Consider the following 21681-nt stretch of genomic DNA (forward strand, 5'->3'; position numbering starts at 1 on the left):
GCTGAAGAGAAAATGCAGAGGAAAAAGGAATACCTTCAAAATCCTAGGAACGAACTTCCTCAGTGCTATATAACAATTCAACGGAATAACTGAGAGCTGTAATACCGTAGTTGTGATTTTTTTTCCCCGGGGGTGGGTGGGTGGGGATGGGGGCATCTTTACACACTGCAAAATATTCCTTGCAAATAAGTCTTTGGATTTTTTTTTAAAAAAATTTATTTTACTGGTAATAAACATAAGAGGTTGTAATGAACCTTCAACATGTTAAGTGCTTCATCAAAGGATGCCCTATTCAGGTTGTTATCGCTATAAATTAATTGGGTGTAAAGAAAAGAGAGCCTTTACAAACATATAGAGTTGCCTTTCATGTTCTTTTGGGATTCCTATCCGGGTAGCGTACAGTACCATCAAACACTTTTAAGACCTTCCGTAATGCCTTCCATTACTGGGAAGCTACTGGGAATTTCGGAGTTGTCAATTATGGTTTTTTTTCCCCCCTTGAAAACAAACCTCCTTTAGGTTGCGCCAATTGAGGAAAGAAGCTTCTGTTGAGAACTCCAATGGGACAAGAAGAATTTTTTAATTACGGCTTAATCAGCAGCACAGCCACCAAGCATAATAAATTATCATGCACATCGTGCTAAAATATCCGGTTTCCTTTATTCCCGCAATGTTTATACTGACAGCACTTATGTGATAACCTGCCAGACTATAAAAGCTCATTTCCTTTTTTTCTCCCTTTTCCTTTTATTTATTTTTTTAACTGGCAGATCTCAGCATATAAGCCCCTTTCTAAGGCCTTTTAACAGCACTAGTGCTTTGTATACTTATCCAAATATGTAAATATGGTCTACACAAGAAAACAGTTCCAAATAAAAAACGGGTGAAAATTATCTGACATTCCATTAACGTGTCCCATTGTGCATATTCATAGAACTTTTTAAATTTCAGTCATAGTTTCTTTCCCACTTTTTGTGTTGCACATGCCTAATTCCATTATGTAACTTAAATCCTCAAAAAATTAATACTTGAATGTGAATGAAAAAAAGTATCATTCAGGACAACTGCTTCAAGCAATTGCAAAAAAGTTATAATTTCTTTTTTTTTCCTTTTTGTTAAAAGTTCATTTGTATATATGTACAGTTCATTTCCCACCCCCAAAATCCCCAAAGTTCTTGATATGTATATTCACATAATATTCCTCCATATTTAAATAGTAAGAGTCTTGTAGGTTGAAAGCCAAGTGAAGTCTTCTGTCATTATAACCCACTGTAATCCACCAAAAAAAAAAAAAAGTTTGTTTCACCTTGTCTGGCTATACCCTAGTTGTTGAATGTGAATGGGGGTGCGGGTGAGGGTGAGGGTGAGGATGGGGCAGCGTGTTATTCTGTCCACCGGTAAATGTATTAAATGTGTGTAAGGGTTGAATCCCAGGTATAGTGTTGGGTATCATTGTAATGGTGTTGGGGGTCATTAAAGGAATATCATCAGGTGACCGCCTCATAGCTAGTGTGTAGTCTGGGGGGCAGGCGGTCCTGAGAACCACCTCATGTGGATGGATGGATTCACATTCATGACCCAAGTCAGTGTGCTTCATCTGAAGGGACATTAGTTCCTCCTCTTGTGCGTGTGTAAGATCATTGGTAGTCGTACGCTGCGGGCTACATCTCCGATGGACGTCGTGCCTCCTCTTGTCCTTTTTGTAATACAGAGCTGCAAAGGCTAAAATGTTCAGGAACAGCAAAGATGCTCCCACAGCAATAGTTACACTCAACTCCGTGGAGTAGTCTCTTTGATCTCCTGAAATTAGGCTTGGCGGTTGTTTGGGATCGTCTTGCTTGGCTGTAGGAAAGGCTGAAGTTACGGGTACCAGATTTTTCCGGGTTGGTCTGAAAGTAATATCGGTTGATGGCACTTTAGTCGTCGTAGAGGTATACTGTGAAATGTCATTAAGATTGTGCAGGTGAGGTACCAGTTCCAACCACAGGTTCACCTTGTTGGCCCTGTAATGTTCTTTCACTCGCGGCTTTAATCCAATGTGAAGGTAAAGCTGGTCTTTCTGAGAGTATCTGGTCCATGCTACTTCCTCAAAACGATTGGGTTTCGTGTGAATGAACTTAGTATCTTGTGGGACCGGCTGATTCGGATCCCTAGGGAGAAGAAGAAAAAAAGTGGACATGTTCAATGTTACTGAAAATGGCTCCAGCTTTGGGGAAAAAAACCACCAATCACAAGTGGGGAAAGGATCATTACAGTGAGGTCCTGCTTGCAGGCTTCATGTGGGTATCTTGCCTGAGACTGTGAGAACATGATGTGGACATAGACAGGCCTTTGACCAGATCTAGCAGGGCTCTCCTTATGTTTTCTCCCTCCACCCCACAAATATTTCATATAGTGTCAGCGTTTCAAAAAAAAACAGCACCACATATTATGAAGTTGGCTTTTGATCAGCAAAATCATTGGCTCTTAGTAATGCCATACCATCTGTTACATGGTCAGATAAAATATAATAATACTGTATACAGTGGGACCTCGACTTATGAATTTAATCCGTTCTGAATGCACACTCGTAGGTCGAAAACTTCCATATTTTATTTTTCGAATACCATATTTTATGAAGATAAAAGATTCACGCAGCCTTTGATGCTAAATGCATGACTGAGCTAAATGAACCAAATACTCCTGCTATGTTTGCTGCCCACAAGAATAATAACAGTAAGACGAACCTGCAACAAAATCTTGCAGTTTGGAGTGTGCCTGCACTAATCTAATACAGTGGTACCTCTACTTACGAATAGCTCTACTTACGAATGGAGCTCCGTCCGCCATCTTGGATGCGGTTTAGATAGGATTTTTTCTACTTACGAATTTTTAGATAGGGTTGCTTTGACTTACGATTTTTTTCTCCCAATGCATTCCTTTGGGTTTCGACCTACAATTTTTTTCGACTTACGAATGTGCGTTCGGAAAGCATTAAATTTGTAAGTAGAGGTACCACTGTACTTCATTCCATATTCCTTCCCACTTGCTTTTATGTCCCCTCCTCTCAACAATCAGTTAGCATTTCATGACTGCTGAGCAGGCTCCCTCCTCACTGAGAAATCCCTCCCCCCAAACCCACTGAATGTTCACCCTTCAGGTTATTCCCAAGCCTATTTCCACCTCTCTCTCTCGTGCTTGGGTGTTGCCATTTTAGCTACATAAGCAAGAGCACTCACCACCAGAACATTGGGACTAGAAGAAATGATTAACATTCATGTGGCAATTTTTGAAAGTTCAAGACACTTTACATTCATCACGCCTTTGCAATTATTACAACAATGCTATAAAACAGGGCAGCATTGTCCTCATATTATTCATGGTGGGGTGAGGCTCAAGGAGAGAGACGTTTTGCCAGTGAGCTCATAGCAGCAGAGGTGAAATGGGATGTGGGGACCAATGGCGTTAATCCGTATAAGGCAGCTTCCTGGGTTCTTGTCTTCTCCCTTACACGTCAATATAAGAACCATGCACATTTTTGTTGCCATGCACCTTGCTTCTAAAATAGTTAAACTATTCAAAATGTTAAAATTGAACAAGGGCATGATTCATTCTCTCATGATTGCTGCTGCACATATAGGGTAATATCACCCTGGCACCCAATGAAGCCCTTTCTCCTCCTGGTTGTCTTGTGAGTTTAAGTGTTAGGCACCATTTACAGCTGGTTGGGAATGCCAGTTTTATCCTTCCATATAGTGAGAACAGAATCTTAGAATTGTAGCATTGGCAGGGTCATCTATTCCAACCCCTTGCAATGCAAATCTGATCAGATTCCTTTATTTAGATTTAGCCATCAGACTATCTCAAATCAAAAGCTACCTCAAAGCAATAAAGTGGCTGACAATTCTTGATAATTGCGGTATATTGGAACTCAGCTTAAATCCCCAGCCCTAATGGGAACATGGGAAAATATCATTCCCCACAACAATTCCAGAGGCATACAGTAGACTAGTAGAGAAAGGTAATTTTCTGTGAGTGTTAAGAGATAAAATAGTAAACCCTTTTAAGGGAAATTTCCTATGTAATAATAATAATAATAATAATAATAATAATAATAATAATAATAATAAAATTTATTATTCATACCCCACCCATCTGGCTGGGCTTCCCCCTCCACTCTGGGCAGCTTCCAAGAAAATAATAAAATACAATGGACTGTTAAACATTAAAAGCTTCCCTAAACAGGACTGCCTTGGTTTGATGGTTTGATTATCTCCCTTTTGGATCATTTTAAATATGTTGCTCCCAGTTGTAAGCTGTTGAGCTGAAAGCATATGTGTAAGGGTGACTCCCTACAGGGAGCCAGCCCCCATCATCCTGACATCCACCTCGCCAAGCACAGGGAGCAGCAGTGGGTCTGAAGCAGCCATGGGGGAGGGGAAAGACTCAGAGGGAGAGAGAAACCAGCGTGTGGAACAATGGGAAAGCTCAGGGCCAGATAGGTGCAGGCCAGGGCTCAGGGAAGCTGGAGAGCCCTGCCACTGCCTGCTCAGGGTTAAGGAGTTAAGGAGAGCACTGCGACACAGGTCAAGGGGGAGGCGTTTTGGGGTGCCCCGACTACTTTGCTGGCATAAGAACAGATGTACACCATTGCCAGATTCTGATTCGGAATGAGAGTTCATGTTTTAATCTGTCTCTGCACTGTAAATATCTTGCACAATAAAAGTCTATAAAGACAAACTGGACTCAAGCGGAGTTACTCTAGAGGAGCCACGGCGACCCTCTGACAATATGAAACTATATCAGAGAACTACAATTACCAATGTGGAAACCCTTCTTTGTGATCTGGGTGACACGAGAAAGGACAGGCCTTGATTTGACCAATATATTGATCTGCCTTATAAGCTCATCAATTACTTACCCAGTTTTTGCAAAGTTTGTCCAATACGTCATCACCACTGCGCTCAGCATGACATCATTTTTGGAAAAATTACAAGGAAACAATTCAGTAGGACCAATCATTGGGATTCCTAATACATAAGGAACCTCATCGCCATGAGCAGCGTCTGCCCATGCCGGGACCTGGTCTGTTTGGCAATGATGGTAGAAGGCATAAAAATATGTGGGTGATCCAAAATTTGAATGGAGATCAGCTGTAGCAACCGCTGGTGCAACCCACTGATGATCGGTAAACAAAGCCAGCAGTGTTTTCCTCCTTGTCTCAGGATTATGTCTATCCGCCCAGTCAGTGTACATAAATTTAATTGTTTCTCTCAGTATATCTTTGCCTTCAGGGTATCCGTATAAGTTATCGACAAAGTTTGAAACAGCAAAGTCAAAGTCACTTGCAGATATGCCATCTTCGCTGTCGACAATGTTTTCAACAAATTTCAACCCTTCTCCTTGGTTGACGCCCAACATTATGTCATAGTTGAGGAACTCTCCTTGCTCCATCAATATCTGAGGGTCATCTGGTATCACATCCCCATCAATGACTGGACCAAAGGCTATGTGGTATCGGGCTGGTTGGATATCCTGATCGACGAGTTCTCTGTAAGGCTTCTTCTGTAGACATTCTACTAATTCTACAGTGTCGGACACATTGCAGCCAACCTTTGTAGCCAACATCCTGGCATATTTTGCAGGTTGAAAACTGACTGCCCAGCTGGAAAGAGCTGTTCCACTTTGAGCTATTGCCCTTTGAAAAAGTCCTGTATGGGAAGGTAGAAGACAAGATAAGAACACAGACCTGAAACCAATAGCTAAGTGGCTACATGCTTAAAATATTGGAGTTAAGTTAGGAAAACACCTCCTTTTTGCAATATAATCATTAGGAAATAATAATAATAATAATAATAATAATAATAATAATAATAATAATAAAGAATGAGAATGATAAGGAAGTGGAGGAGGAACTCATTGGTTGGTATATGTGCAGTTAAATAATGCAATGCAGTTGTGTCCAAACAAAAACTATATATTATTGTTGTAGACTAATGAAAGAACACAAGTGAGATGAGCAGACTTAAAACTTGCAGTGCCTACTTTACATTTACAAGATCCCCCAATTGGAGCCAGGTGCAAATAAACAACACACTTAGAATTAAATAATTCTGAGCCCAGCTCACAGGCCTTCCACACACAAAATCTACTCTGTGTTCTCCCACGTTTTCTGCATTTCAGCACTAAAATTTAGGGTAGAAGGAGGGTTGTTTCATTGCTGCTATTGTTAAGCAATCAGGAGTAAAAAAACCCTTTCATCCTACTGCAACACTATGGGATGAAGATTCAAACCTAACCCTGATCTGTATACAAATGATAAAATGCCAATCCTGAGATACACACAGGCAGGTTTTTCCATTGGTGACCCCAGCATAGCTGCCAAGTTTTCCCTTTTCTCGCAAGGAAGCCTATTCAGCATAAGGGAAAATCCCTTAAAAAAAGGGATAACTTGGCAGCTATGGACCCCAGTGTTGTGAAATGCCCTCCCTGCTGAACTATGATAGGTCCAACCAGTGTTGGCATTCCTCTGGCTCTGGAAGACACACTTGTTTAGGCAAGCATTCCCCTGAACGGAACTTCTGATTTTATTGTTTTAATTGCGTTTTATTGTCAAAAGTTGACTTGTTTTATTGTATATTTTAGTTATGGATGCTTCTTACTGCTTTGATTGAATTACTATTGTGTATTTTAATTATGCATTGATTTTATGGTTTTAAACCACTTAGAAGCCATTTTGACATGTGTAAAAGTGGTAGATAAATCAATATTAATATGGCTAAGAAAAAAGTATAGTTATTCAGTGGATCATTCCTGCACATGGCCCACTGAATAAAACATGAGTTGAACGTAGGTTGCAAAGCATTAATGCCCATGTATTTATTGCTGTCTTCAGTGTCACAATTCGTCCATGAAGAATGTGGCTTATTTTGAATAAAATTGCCGTACTAAATTGTTACAGCAGAGATGGAGAACCTGTGGCTGTCTACATGCACTTGAGACTTGACCAGCTCTAATCAGCATGACCAGTGATAAGAGATTATGGAAACTTCAGTCCAATGTAGGGAGACTCTGCTGTAGTTATTTAATTCTTTATGCCCTATAAACCACTCTTTTTTCACATTTCACAAGAACTGAGTTGTGGAGGTGAACTGGCGGCATCCTCATCGTGGCATTGCACAGAAACCTCCCTCCTTCCTTCTGGGAAGAAAATAATAAATGGAGGAGGCCACGTTTATTTGAACATAGGCACATGATAGGCCTCATTCTTCCAAGGAACAGATCAATCGGTTCGAGAATTCTTAGATTCAAACAAATGGAATAAGGCCCACATACTTCATTACTTTCTCCCCATGCAGAGGATGAAGGTGGGGGAAAGGCACAGCATGCAAAAGTCAAATACTGAATTACACATTTTAGTTTATTATTTATTTGCAGCACCCTAAGAAGGTACCACTTCAACAGGACCCATGAAAATGTTACTGGTATCAATTTAAGATTGCTTCCAGGTGACGTGATCAGTCCTTGTTGGGCTGAGTTTCTAAGATTTCCCATAAAGAGATCATTATCCCACAGTTTCCCCCATCACTTTCCTTACCACAGAAGGTTTGATTTTTGTAAAAGTGGATAGTTGCTGCTTTTTGCAACATGGCACTTTAATTGTGCAAAGCTTTCATTTTCTGGTTTGAAGTTGAATCCCTCTCACAAAATAGTGACCAGCTCATATTTGTACAGAGCCAATATGCTTACGACTGACTGCAGTCTTCAATCAATGTGGTCAGTTTCAAACTCTGCATTGCATTACAGTGGTTAATATTGCCAGCACGGCACAAATCAATAGAATTCTGCATCCAAGTCCAGCTTCTGCACCATTCTTTGAATTTCATTTACATTGAACTTGAGGAATTTCCCTCCAAATTATGACAGAATACACTCAATTTGGATGAAAAATTCTGCTCCATCAGCGAATGGGTTTTCTGGGATCTGCCCCCATGCTGCTCCCTATACTGGTGTTTTGGGAATGCTTGAGGAATCTGATACTTTCTGATTCCTTCTGCACCCCTTGGAACAACATGCAGATTGGAATCTCACTATCCAACGAATTTCACACTCCTCTGAATGTTGCCATGAATTTCCCCAGCAGTTTAAAGATATCAAAAATATGGTTTTACACCTGTGTTTTGATGGACAGAATGCAATGTATTTTCAAAGGATTTGGGAGGGGGTAGTAAATAAATGTGAAACAGAATGGATTTTTTTAAAAAAGGTGTCAGTAACACAGACCAGAAATAGATTCCGCCACACCCAAAAGGCTTTGCCATTCACTTAAGTGGAAAGGACAGCTTCGTTCACATAGATAGTACAGAGTAATTTCCTGTTCCACGGATAATCCAGTATAACCCTAAAGCTGACACATGACTCCCTTCTCTTCTCAATGGGAGAAAATAGCAAATGAACGCCACTATGCCGTGTTTATTTCCACTGATGGCAAAAGCACTAAATCGGCTTAAACCCCAGCAACTTCTGCTTTACTGGGTTATGGATTAGATGGTAAGGAAAGTCACCTGTTCAGAAAGTGCTGATATAAACAGCAGAGCTCGTTAAATGCTCCATTAAAGGTTGGATTAAGTTAAAAGTGGTCGAAGTCCTCAAACCATAAAGCTCAATTCAGCTACTTTACGGACAAAAATCTTTTTTTTTATTGAACTGTGATAATGAAAAAATATGGATGAAAGGGATATTCCACTTTAACCCTTAAAGCCCCCCCCCCCCCTGAAACAGCTTCATGGAAATCAGTGGCACTGCTCCAGAGTAAATGGTTTGAGGATTGTACCCTTAGCAGAGAGAGCAGGTACTCTCAAAAGTAAAGGGCATAATCCATCCATCTGCTCACGGTGAAGTTACCTTACATTCAGTGGGAGAGAACCAAAATCAACAGGCTGTGTAACCCAGGGCCATCTCAAGCCGATCGGGCACCCTGGCGCGGAGATCGCTCCGGCGCCCCCGCCCTAGTGGGCGGGCTTTGCCATGCAGCGCCCTCCTGCCAACCTGGCGCCCTGACGCCCCGCGCCATCGAGACTACCCCTAGAGCCGGGCCTGGTGTGACCTCATCTAATGTATGTTTACTTAACAGCAAATTTTATTAGGATAGAACAGCACTTATTCCCTAGGGCGTATGCTGATTTAAAAGTGCTTAACTTTGGCTGGAACATGTCCAAACTCCAGTTGAATGTATGTTATTCATGGCTACAGTTTGTTCATTGATATTTTCCATTGTATACACACTACACTATTTCCCACCATTTTTAAAAGGCTATCTTGGTCTGTGGTTCTATGCAGCCAAAATAAATCTAGTCTCACTTTGAGTGAGAGTCATATTTATCACAGTCACTGGAGGCATAGCTGCCAACCCTCCCGTTTTTGTGGGAAACCCCCTCATTTCAATCCATTTCCTGCTGCTATCCTGGATTGTAGGTATCCTGTAAATTTCCCGGATTTCAAAGCAGCTCCAATCGGTGCCCCCCCTCGGCGAGCGAGCAGCCAGCCAGCGCCCGGTAAAACGCCTCGCTCGGTGGCTGGCTGCTCGCTCACTTGCCGAGTGCTGCCGGACATGCCCGGGCATGCGCAGAACCGATTTCTGGTGCCGCTCTGCCCATGTCTGGGCACCGGAAATCGCTTCTGTGCATGTCCAGACATGCACAGAAGTGATTTCCGGTGCCCAGACATGCAGACACGGGCAGCCCGGCACCAGAAGTAGCTTCTGCACGTGTCTGGGCATGCGCAGAACCGATTTCCTGTGCCACGCCGCTGGGTGAGGCTGCTGATTCCTTCTTTTCCAATCCGTAAGTTGACAGCTATGACTGGAGGACAGATGGATATTTCTACTCCGATATACAGACTGTCCACTGTGAGAACAGGATGCTGAACTAGATGAGCCACTGGCCTGATCCAGTACTTACGTTCTCGAGTTAATTGCAACAAAGATGTCATGGTTCAGATTAAAGCTGAACCCAACCTTCTCCAGAGGACTTCTTCTAAGAACATTCCCTGAGACAATCCACCCCTCTCTGAGAAAAAGATGACATGGATTTTTCTTCAAAGATTTTCAACCATTGTGCTGCTGATGCTGCTAAACAATTGTTTGGAGTATGGGGTTGGCCTATGCAGGCGGGTAGGACATCTGCATCACTTCACATCTATGGGTGGGCAATGTTGTTCCATGGAGTGAGCTCATCTATGGGTGGGCAATGTTGTTCCATGGAGTGAGCTCATCTATGGGTGGGCAATGTTGTTCCATGGAGTGAGCTCATTAGAACTGGGCTGAACTTTCAAACGTTTTCACTGGGGGACAGAGTTGGGATGAAATAAGAACAAGTTGGTGGCCCTAAATGTTGTTGGGGATGTGGAAATGGAAGACAGTCCCAGTGCAGCTCACACGATCTCTCCCACCCTATTCTGAGGCAAAGTGAAAGGGGTCACAAAAATGGCTCCCACACCGATGACTGCTTTTCTAGTGACAATCACATCCCCCCCTTACTAAGTGCCTCTCAGAATGCGGTGTGGGGAAGAGATGGTAGCCAGTTTTCCATTTCTCCAAGTCACGGAGGCTGGAGCTGGGGCACAGCTGCCAAGTCTCCCGTATTCCCCGGGAAATCCCCGTTTTTCCAGCTGTTCCTAGCTGAAAAAATGGATTTTTTTTGTTTCCCCCCAGTTTATTCTGGCACGGAGGCCATTTTGGAACTGGGCGGAGCATGCTCAGAAGCGACTTTTGATGCTGCTCTGCCCAGTTCCAAAATGGCTGCAGTGCAACTTCTGGTGTGGTGGCCATTTTGGAACTGGGCAAAGCAGCATCAAAAGTCACTTCTGAGCATGCTCCACCCAGTTCCAAAATGGCGGCAGCGCTACTTCCGGTCTGCTATTTCCAGCCCGGTCCCTTATTTCTATGACAGCAACTTGGCAGGTATGAGTGGGGCATGTGTGGCTTAGCATAAAATGGCTGCCACACTGGTGGTTTTAGGGCAGAATGGCCAGTTCCTCTGCACTGGGCTCCAAGCAGAGAGGGTGCATGGGAAGCACTTGCCCGGCTACAGGGAGGGGGCATGGGGGCTCTGGCAGGGTCCAAGACTCCTCCCATCTCCTTCCCAAAGCCTACTTATTGCTTGCCCAGATTTGGGATGGAGGTGGGAGGACTTTAGGACTCTGCTGGAGCCCCCGCACCTCATTCCCAAAGCCCAGCATGCTGTGAGGGCTGGGCTGGGCTGGGCTGGGGCACCAAATTTTGGCCTGGTTCAGGGCGCCATAATACCAAAGTCTGCCCCTGGCTGCCACATCTAAAAGAGCAGAAAAAGAGAGAGTAACACAAAACTGTGCAGGCAGCTCCAGCTTCCTCATCTCATGCACTGTAGATTTTTGAGGAGACATTTGCTGTGACTTTTCACCACCTCCGTAGGAGGTAGTGATGGGCGCACCAGTTCTCACGAGCACTGGGCTGGTGACCCCTGCTATGGGGTGTCAAACTCGAAGGGGAGAAAGCCTTTTCCCCTTGCTGGCTGGCTGTGCTGAAAAGAGCACAGATCAGGAAAAGGCATGCGGGAATGACCTTGATACTTGGGCAATTTTAGATTGCACATGCAAAAAGATGGTTTTTTAAAAAGCCTGCTCTTTCCTTGGGTGGCACCGAGTGTAATTCATAACCGATTTAGACAAAAGACTTCTGGACTAAGTGCTCATTTTCTTCACAGGAGATAACAGTTTGCAGCCGCTCTGCCATTAGCTTTGAAACAGAGAGCTGTGTCAGTGAACTTTTCTCCAGACATTTCTACACATTAAAAAAAAAAGCTAAACAGGCCCTTGACAACTGATGAAATACTTTTGGCTCCATCTATACTGTGAATGTCACTGACTCTCTTTCCAAAGAATATATACATATAACCAGTGCTCCCCCCCCCACCTCGAAAAATAGGTGCCGGAACTCAACATGAAATTGTTACAGTAAGTGCTACACTTTTTAACAACAACAAAAGGGGTACCGGTACTGCGTACCTTTGAGTACCCCTGGGGGGAAAGGCATGGCATATAGCAGGAACCCCAAACTAAGGCCCGGGGGCAGGATGCGGCCCAATCGCCTTCTAAATCCGGCCCGCGGACGGTCTGGAAATCAGCATGTTTTTACATGAGTAGAATGTGTCCTTTGATTTAAAATGCATCTCTGGGTTATTTGTGGGGCATAGGAATTTGTTCATATTTTTTTCCAAAATATAGTCCGCCCCCCCCCACAAGGTCTTAGGGACAGTGGACCGGCCCCCTGCTGAAAAACTTTGCTGACCCCTGGCATATAGTTTCTTCTGAGAGAATACCCAACAGGGAAGTGTTTCCTGCAAGCCTCACCAGCGGAGGAAGGCAGCTGCTCCTTCCCAACGTAAGGATATTGGATCAGACGAAAGGTACAGCTATTCTTCCATTATGTTTTTCACAGTGACCAACCAGATGCCTTGGGGGAAGCTCAGAAGTAGAACATGAGTTAACACCCCTCTCCTGCAGTTGTTCTCCAGCAACTAGTATTCAGAAGCAGACTGTGGAAATCTTTGGTAATCTTCCGTAATATGGCGCCCTGCACGAAGCCAAAATCTGGCACCCCAAACTGGATCTTCTTGGTTATGGTGGATCTTCTCAATTTTACGCCCACCCCCGGCTCAGTGCCCAGTGCGGGGGACAGCCTTCACCTCCCTAAATCTGGCACTGGTGTCTGTTCTCAGACGAAGCATTGAGCCATTGTGACTATTAGCCTCATTTTCAATGAATTTGTTCAGTCTCAGGTCCATCTCAGGTACCATTTGTTCAGTCTCAGGTCCATCTCAGGTACCATTCACACCACACATTTAAAGAACTCCTACGACTATACATTGAATGTTGTTTTCACTAGAATATATTTATGGCGCAATAGCTATAATGCAAGCTGCTTTGTGAAGGCTTTTGTCTTGAATATATAAACACTTGAATGAATGAATGAATGAATGAATGAATGAATGAATGAATGAATATTGGGTCAAACAGACCCAACCTCAGTTGAAATATTTGATGAAAATGTATTTGAAAATGAAAACAAACAAGGACCTGAAATCTGATTCCTACTTATAGGGGTATCAGGCAACAGCAATGACCCACATTGCCCCCCCCCTTTGGAACTTATATACAAGGGAATCTTCTGCAGACCAAGAAGCACATTCCCATCTGGGCAACCTTCCAGGGTCTGCCTGTCAGCTGCAAGCAAGAACAGAGGCAAATGCAGTAGAGATGATCCCAATGCACGCACGCACACACACACACGTGGAAGAGTTAAAGCGCCAAAGGAAAGCCACCCTCTCTACAGTAGGAGAATGCAAGCTGTATGAAGTTGTGTCAGTTAGAGGGAGATTTTTACATATGTTCACACCCCTTTGGGTCGGGTATGAACCCCACCCCTCCCCACAAAGCACAGAAAGATTAATGCCATCTAATGATTAAGTTGCCTTTGATACATCTAGCTACATATATATGTGTGTATGTATGTGTATATATATTTATATATATATATATATGCACATGTATACACAAGAGCGTCACACAGAAGTCATAGTGGTGGCATGCAAGACACCAAAATCGTCAAAATTTGCAACCTGCAATAATACCTTTGGTTGAATTGCTCCAACGGTTACCTTCAGAATAATGGGATAAAGTCAAGAGATTGACACATGAGCCGCCGGCGCCAGATCCAAAAACAGTGATTCTCAGCGGGTCGCCCCCAAAGAACCCAATGTTTTCGCTAGTCCACCTCAAGGCCTGAATGAGGTCCAGGAGGCCATAGTTTCCTTTAGCTGCTTGATCCCCTGTGCTCAAGAAACCTGCAAAAAGAGGAGAGGGAGAGAAAGGAGAAAGGATTTAGAGCATGCTAAATTTCGGCTTACGCTTGTTGCGCCGTTATTATCTGATGGCAGCTTTCGAATGTAACAGGAGCTAAGCGCTATGTAAATACATTGTGTTCTTTATCCACTTGGCAACAATTTACAAGTGACTCATCATTCCCGCTACAAATCCTTCAGTGTTTATTATAATAATGTTATGCATGATAAACGATGGTATGCATTATGCAGGCACTTTTTGAAGAAGATAGGCTGCTTTCAATGAAAAAAAAGAGAGGAACATAAGCATCTCCCACAATCTGTTTTGCAGTGTGTTTTGAGACCCTCATATCCAAACTCCTTAGGTCCACAGGGAACATGTATGTTACGCATCAAGAGCCAGGCAGGAACATCTTCCTAGTCCAGGAGTAAACAACATGATAGCTTCCAAATATTGTGGATTACAACCTCTGAGCATTGTCCTAGCTGGCTGGGGTTGATATGGGTTGCAGTCCAACAATATCAGGAAGCCCATTGTTGTGGGGGTGGGGGTGGGGGAGACTCCAGAACTACCCACCCAACTGTTGCCCAACCTCAAGTTAACATCCATATTTGTATATACACAGGAAACAGGGTGGGATAGAAAGACTAAATAAATATTTTTAAATCTTACTTATTTCTCTAACATTGCAGTGATTCGAGCTGCGTTAGCACTATGCACTTTCTGATCATTCTTTACTTATTCACAAACTAAGATATAAAAAAAAATTCTGAGAAAATTTCAGATTCGATGTGTCTGGCCATAGGTAGGGTGGAGAATTTTGACAAGCCATTTGTACATGCTTATAGCGCAATTTGTGCACTGTGCATGGTCTTTTCATCGAGGCCTGTTGGTTAACCACTGTAAAATATATTGTAAAAGTGGTGCCTCGCTACACGGATTTAATTCGTTCCACGGGTCTTTTCTTATAACGAAAAATTCGTCTAGCGAATCCCATAGGAATGCATTGATTTTTCTTTTTATTTGGCCATAAGAACACATTAATTGAATTTCAATGCATTCCTATGGGAAACCGCAATCTGCTAGATGAATGTTTCATAAAACGAATTCGTCTAGCGAGGCAACCTCCGCTAGAAAAAACCTTTCGTTAAGCGGAAATTTCGTTAAGCAGGGCATTCGTTAAGCGAGGCACCACTGTTCATGCTTTCTCCTTTCCCATGCCGGTAAAGGTATTAAGATAAGCAAATAAAACCTAGTTTGTCTTGCTATGCCTGTGGCATCCGCTCATAGCAATGCAGAGGTGTGCTTTTTTCACAGTGGTAGAATACAGGAGAGGCGTCAAGTGTACTGACACCCTGTCTTAATGATTGTGTTGTTTTAATAAGGTTGTTTTAATTACCTGTTTTAATGTGGATACTTACATTTTAATATTTTAATGGGATTATTTTATTTTCCATTTTAATTGTGAATGCTTATGGTTTAAGGTTGGCGTAACTGATCTCTGTACTTTTTAAACTGCTGTGTAGCCTCTTAGCATTAAGCAACAAGGAAAATAATAATAGTAGTAGTAGTAGTAGTAGTAGTAGTAGTAATAATAATAATAATAATACCCCACCCATTTGGCTGGGTTGCCCCAGCGACTGCGGGTGGCTTCCAACACATATAAAAACATAATCATCAATGTACATCAATAAACAATGACAGCATCCTCATTTAGCAGTCCTAAATGAGGAGATACCAAAGGATAATAAAAGAGTTTTTTCTATCTGCTAGCACAGCAGCCAGGATGGTAATAGCCACAAATTGGAAAACACAAAAGATACCAACAAAGGAGGTGTGGATCTGCAAAGTTAGTGAGTATTTGTTGATGGCCAAATTGACAGCAGCAGTAAGAAGTCAATCAAAACCAAAGTTAAGAAGTGAATGGAAATGCTATGATGAATATATGGAAAAATATTACTCAAGGGTGGTATGCTTTCATGCTTAGAATGAGAGGTATGAAGATACACAAGAGGATAAAATTGGAAATAAAGTGGATATAGAAATATATGAAAACAGAATGCACGCAAATATATATATATAATTAAAGGAATATATAGAAAACAGAATTTACACAATTAAAACAATGATAGAAACAGAAGTCGAATAAGCAATGGAGGGAAGTCAGGGGGGAGGGGGGAAATGGTGGGGGTGCTGTATTGTATTATATTTTTGTTTGTATTTTTAAAAAATATAGTGTTTTTTCTTTGAAATAAAAACAAAAACAAAAATAATGACAGCATCCTCAAGCACAACACTTTCCTTTTTCACTTAGGAGCAAATGACAGCAGTTTCTGAGTAACGTCGGGACAATACTGGGTTGTGGTTTATGGCTTCCCCTTGCCCCATGTGACTCCAACCATTGAGAACCAATCCGCAGCCAGGCTGTGCAACTCACCCCCACTCTTTATATGAATGGCCCCATTTATGGTTACTTTTTCTCTGACAGACTATCATGGAATTTTGAAAACTGACTATGTACATATGTAAAAACAAAAGGTAAAGGACACCTGGACGGTTAAGTCCAGTCAAAGGCTACTATGGGGTTGCGGCGCTCATCTCGCTTTCAGGCCGAGGGAGCTGGTGTTTGTTCACAGACAGCTTTCCGGGACATGTGGCCAGCAGGACTAAAATGCTTCTGGCGCAATGGGACACCATGATGGAAACCAGAAATGCCGTTTACCTTCCCACCTATTTATCTACTTGCACTTTTTAGGGTGCTTTCGAACTGCTAGGTAGGGATTCAAACGGCTAACCTAATCAGCAAGCCCCAAAGGCTCCGTGATTTAGACCACATACACACACTTATATAGATAACAAATAGATAACAGGGCTGTCATTCTTGTTTAATGACATTTAAAACACACACACCCAAGAGGACTTCGCTGCCTTTGTTCATGCGAGTCTAATATATGTATGAATTTGTCAGTGATCACAAAATTGTGTCTCCTCCCTCTGCTCTGAAGCATTCTGTAGTTTAAAGGTTCTTCCCGGTGCTATTTGAAAACCTTGCTTAAGAGTTGCAGCTATGGAAATTGCAAATATCGATCTTTAACCTTCAAGCTTGGCAATCAAAGCAAGAGAGCACTTGGATCAAATCCCTCCACTTCTTCATAGGGCAACAGTCTACAGGATGCTTTAGAAAGAACTTAAGAAAAAAAACCCAAAAACCCGCAAGCCTTTCATTAAGAATATTTTTGTAAAAAAGAGAAAAAGCTACTTCTATTCATAACTGGGTTTAATTACAGAAAATGGAGAAACAACCTTTAATTACGATGAGGAGTGGACAAAAATGAGATGGCCCATCTACATTGCCCTTTTCATAATGGGCGATAGCAATGGCATCTTATTAGCAAACTGTTATAGGGAGAGAAAAAGGAAGTCCAGAACTGATTCTGCCCTTAGCAATCTGGCGGAGAATCTTGACTGTCTCTAATAATTTTATGTCCAGAGTGACAAATAGAAGCCTGGCCTTTTGGGTCATAGTATCTGAGTGATTTAATATCCTTTGTAAAGTTATTGGTTTTATTTTATTTATTAAGCTGGAAAGAAAAATGGATAAGCCTCAATCTATTGGGGTTGAGGCTGAATGGCCCTCTCCCTTTTGCCACCCTTTAATCAGCTGTGGAGAATTTCAGCTGTTTTTGGGTGAGGGGATCTAGACCAAACCATCTGAAGGGGTTCAGGATGCAGGAGAAATTCAGTTTGGTTTGCATTTAAATCTGGATCTATCTTTCCAAAACAATGTGCAAACAAAAGCACAGCTGTCCTTAAAAATCCACACATCTCAATTTTGCAAATTCAGCTCTCCAACCAATGTTTGTAAATATGCATAAATTAGGGGACAGCGTGCATCGAACTTAAGATGTTAGTGAAAATGAAATAAAAATGCATTGCATTTAAGACACTGCTTTCCAAAATGTGTATGGAGAGATATGCACTAAAATGCTAGTTATTTTTCATGAGGATTAAAGGTAAAGGGACCCCTGACCATTAGGTCCAGTCGTGACCGACTCTGGGGCTGCGGTGCTCATCTCATGTTATTGGCCGAGGGAACCGGCGTACAGCTTCCAGGTCATGTGGCCACTTCTGGCGAACCAGAGCAGCGCACGGAAATGCCGTTTACCTTCCCGCTGTAGCGGTACCTATTTATCTACTTGCACTTTGAGGTGCTTTCAAACTGCTAGGTTGGCAGGAGCTGGGACCAAGCAATGGGAGCTCACCCCATCGTGGAGATTCGAACCGCCGACCTTCTGATCGGCAAGCCCTAGGCTCTGTGGTTTAACCCACAGCGCCACCCGTGTCCCCACAGCGCCACCCACGACCCTCATGAGGATTACCCCCCCCAAAAAAATCTGCAAAATCTGAGGAACTGAATTTAGGATTAGAAAAATAAGCAACTGAGAGAACCCCTCGGGGGGGGGGGCAGGGAGCATTTACATTTTATTATTTTCTTTCTTCATAAAGCTCTTTCTCTGTCCCTCAGGGTGGTGAGGAATAATGACGTCCACTATTATTCTCTCAGAGGACGCAGAGGCAGCATTATATCTTGGTGCAAGACACAATATGTAGCCCTGCATAATTGTCATTTACGGTTCTTTTTACACACATTTTTATTGATCAGCTGCTTCAGGATGTTTCATGGGAAGGGATTTAGAAAGGAAGCAAACGACATAAGTAAATAAATAAATGTAAGGCATTTTGAAAAGTGCAATAGGTATGCAGTACATATAGCATACTGTATATGGGGGTGGGGGAGACTGAAAGCAGCCATGTTGATTTTCAATTTTCAATTGTTTGTTTGCTCCACCATGTCTTGATATGTAACAAGAGTCCTTCCAAAAGATGTGCTATAAAACTGGCTCAGATGCTCACACTCCATGTACATAGCTGCCAAGTCTCCCGTTTTTCACGGGAAACCCCCGGATTTTAATCCATTTCCCACTGTTATCCCGAAGAGGAAAAAGATCCCGGAAATCCCCCGGATTTCCTACCTGCCAGGGAGGCTCCATTTCGGGTGACGCTCTGCCCATATCTGGGCACCGGAAATCAGGCAGCGCCAACACCGGAAGTTGCTTCTAGGCATGTCCAGACTTCCGGTGCCGCGCTTCTGGTGCCGCGCCGCTGCTGATCCTGCATTTTTCAGCGGGAGACTTGGCAGCTATGCCCATGTATTTATTTGCCATAGGTCGAGATTGTCATAGGAATATTTGGGCCCGAGTTATCTCCAGTGTTTGTCAGAGCAAAATAGATTCTTTGTGTGCTTCCTGTATTCTTCATGTTATGCACATAGCTGCCAAGTTATCCCTTTTTTAAGGGAAATTCCCTTATGCTGAATAGGCTTCCTCGTGAGAAAAGGGGAAAGTTGGCAGCTATGGTTATGCACCAAAACAGAACTGAGTGCAATATGGTTTTGTTAACAATCCACTGCTTGGAAAGTGGGCACATTGTTAAGATATTTCATTCAGAGTGTTATACTGTTTAATTTAATAATACCATGCACACACACAAAATATTCAGTGCATTAATATTAAGGCAGTTACCACCAATTTTCATGATGAAATCAAAAGAGAACTCAGTCAAAACAGAAACAAGGGTATCAGCCTTTAAAATCTCATGCCTCTTAGATCCAGAACTGTGCAATTGTGATAATAAATTATTCTTATACAACAAGAAAACCTTGTTCAGCAAAGAGGACCACACTGGAAATACAAGAACGATTCAGAGGGAAGGTGCCTAAGTCAGGAATTAAAAAGTCACAGTGAAATTTAGTGTGACTTGTCAATTTACAAACCATCTCTTCTAGAATGAAAGATAGATGATAGTTAGATAGATGATAGCTAGCTAACTAGTTGGAAAGGTGACAGGCTTTCAATAAGCCCTATACAATGACACTGGAATAAGACAATATATTGCGTATGGCCTACAAACTAAAAAAATATATTGTTCAGATGAGGAAAGGGCAAAAGAGATGAAATGAGAATACAGGAATCAGACACAGTTATGCTTCATTAAAGATTGCAGAGATTCATAACCACTGTAGCAAATGTCAGATTACAGTTTCTGGGTATGTAACCAGTTGTACTTAATGTACAATATCATTATTTATTCCAAAATAGGCGGGGTTTTCTTTTGGGGGGGGAGGAGAGAGGAAATACCTGGCTTTAGAAATGAACACCACCCTCCAGATACACACAAGCAAATTGATAGCCCATGCCACAATCTGGCACAGACTTTGATTCAGTGGGTTTAAACCAGGCTAAACTAGGAAGTTGTCTTATACTGAGGCAGACCATCGGCCCACCTAATTCCGCAATGCATACAATAAATGGCAGTGCCTCTCTAGGGCTGTAGACAGGGTGTCTTTCCTGGCCGTACCTGGAGATTCTGGGGGCTGAACATGAGACCTTTTGCGTCTCAACAGAATACATGCTCTTCCAGTGAGACAAAGACCTCCCTACAAATTTGTCCTGGTTTTGGTCACAGTAGAGTGAGCAACTCACCTGAGTTCATGCATGTGGTGTGATGGGCTCTCATCTCAAGTAAATGAGAAAGCCCGAGGCAGGAGGAACATTTGTGCACAACAGAGCTCCCTGTGCTCTTTAGAAGGTGAATGTATGGATATGCATCATAGGTCTGGGGAAATGCAGGTTACAATCATGTGCTATATGCACAGTTCCCCAGAGTGGCTGGGGAAAGCCAGCCAGATGGGTGGGGTATAAATAACAAATTATTATTATTATTATTATTATTATTATTATTATTATTATTATTATCTGATCCTGCATCCAGGACTGTGTGCATTTAGTCCTTGCAACTAGGGATGGGGGAGAACTCTGCTTCAGTTGACATTTAAGGAGAAATCTATCAAAGTCACGCTTTCCGAAACAGCACGAGAACCAAAACACAGCCATCCTTCAGAATTCACACTTCTCTGAATTTTGTGGTGCAGTTCCCCAGCCAAGCAAAAAAATGCATCTCTGGGGGGGGGGGAGTGATATGTTAGTGAAAATAACATACAATAAATGCATCAAATAAGAGGAAATTTGTTGCAAACATGTGTGCTTGTTTGTCAAAACTGCAGATTTTTAAAAGTGCTGATTAGGATAAATTCAGACTAAAATGCCCGTGAATTTCCACAAGGAACTTTTAATAATAATAATAATAACTGCAGATTGCTGCAGTTCGGTAGAGAACTGAATTTAAGATTGGAGAAATGATAAACCGAAATTGTCCCTACTTGCAATCCCTCTAGACGCCTGTTCAAGAGGGGAAACGGAAACTTGATTCAGTCTCTTACTTGGACCCTTTCCTTGTTCGCATCTCAGCGTTTTGAGTTCTACATATACAGCCCTGCTGCTCTGACACACTCCTGCATTGTTCCTCCCAGTGACATACATCTGGAGTTTCAATAGAGGCTGTTTGGGTGTATACTATCTGAATGGCTTTGAAGGAGAAGGAGGGCATGGTCCTTTAAAATGCACCCCTCGGCTTGGGAGCTGTGGACGATTTAAAGCACCACATAAATCACACGATTATTTCAGAGAACACATTTGCTTCTGCAATGGGCATCTATTGTGAGTTTAGATCAGCTCCCCAATCAGGTTTTATTAGGTCGATAGCCCTGCTGTGAATATTAAGGCACATCTTATATTCATAACGTAGAAGATGGTATACTTCACTTTGCTGACAGTGCCACTTTTAAATATATATATATGAATAATGTTGCTTAGCATGTCTTTAATATATTCCGCTGGCAGACAAGGGACGCCGCCGTGAGTGGGT

At 42.4% G+C, this 21681-nt stretch overlaps 1 protein-coding gene across 1 annotated transcript in view; it reads right to left on the reverse strand.

The window, feature by feature from the left end:
* Nucleotides 1-213: 213 nt before the first annotated feature.
* NLGN1 (neuroligin 1) overlaps nt 214-21681 on the reverse strand; it is a 600845-nt gene continuing 579377 nt past the window's right edge. Inside the window, exons 5-7 of the mRNA XM_060274357.1 lie at nt 13647-13859; nt 4901-5690; nt 214-2150 (exon numbers count right to left, since the gene is read on the reverse strand). Of these exons, the coding sequence (XP_060130340.1) occupies nt 1316-2150; nt 4901-5690; nt 13647-13859 (1838 nt within the window). The 3' untranslated portion in view covers nt 214-1315. The remainder of the gene's footprint in view (nt 2151-4900; nt 5691-13646; nt 13860-21681) is intronic.

The sequence above is a fragment of the Zootoca vivipara genome, chromosome 5, assembly GCF_963506605.1.
Source record: "Zootoca vivipara chromosome 5, rZooViv1.1, whole genome shotgun sequence".
Classification (NCBI taxonomy): domain Eukaryota; kingdom Metazoa; phylum Chordata; class Lepidosauria; order Squamata; family Lacertidae; genus Zootoca; species Zootoca vivipara.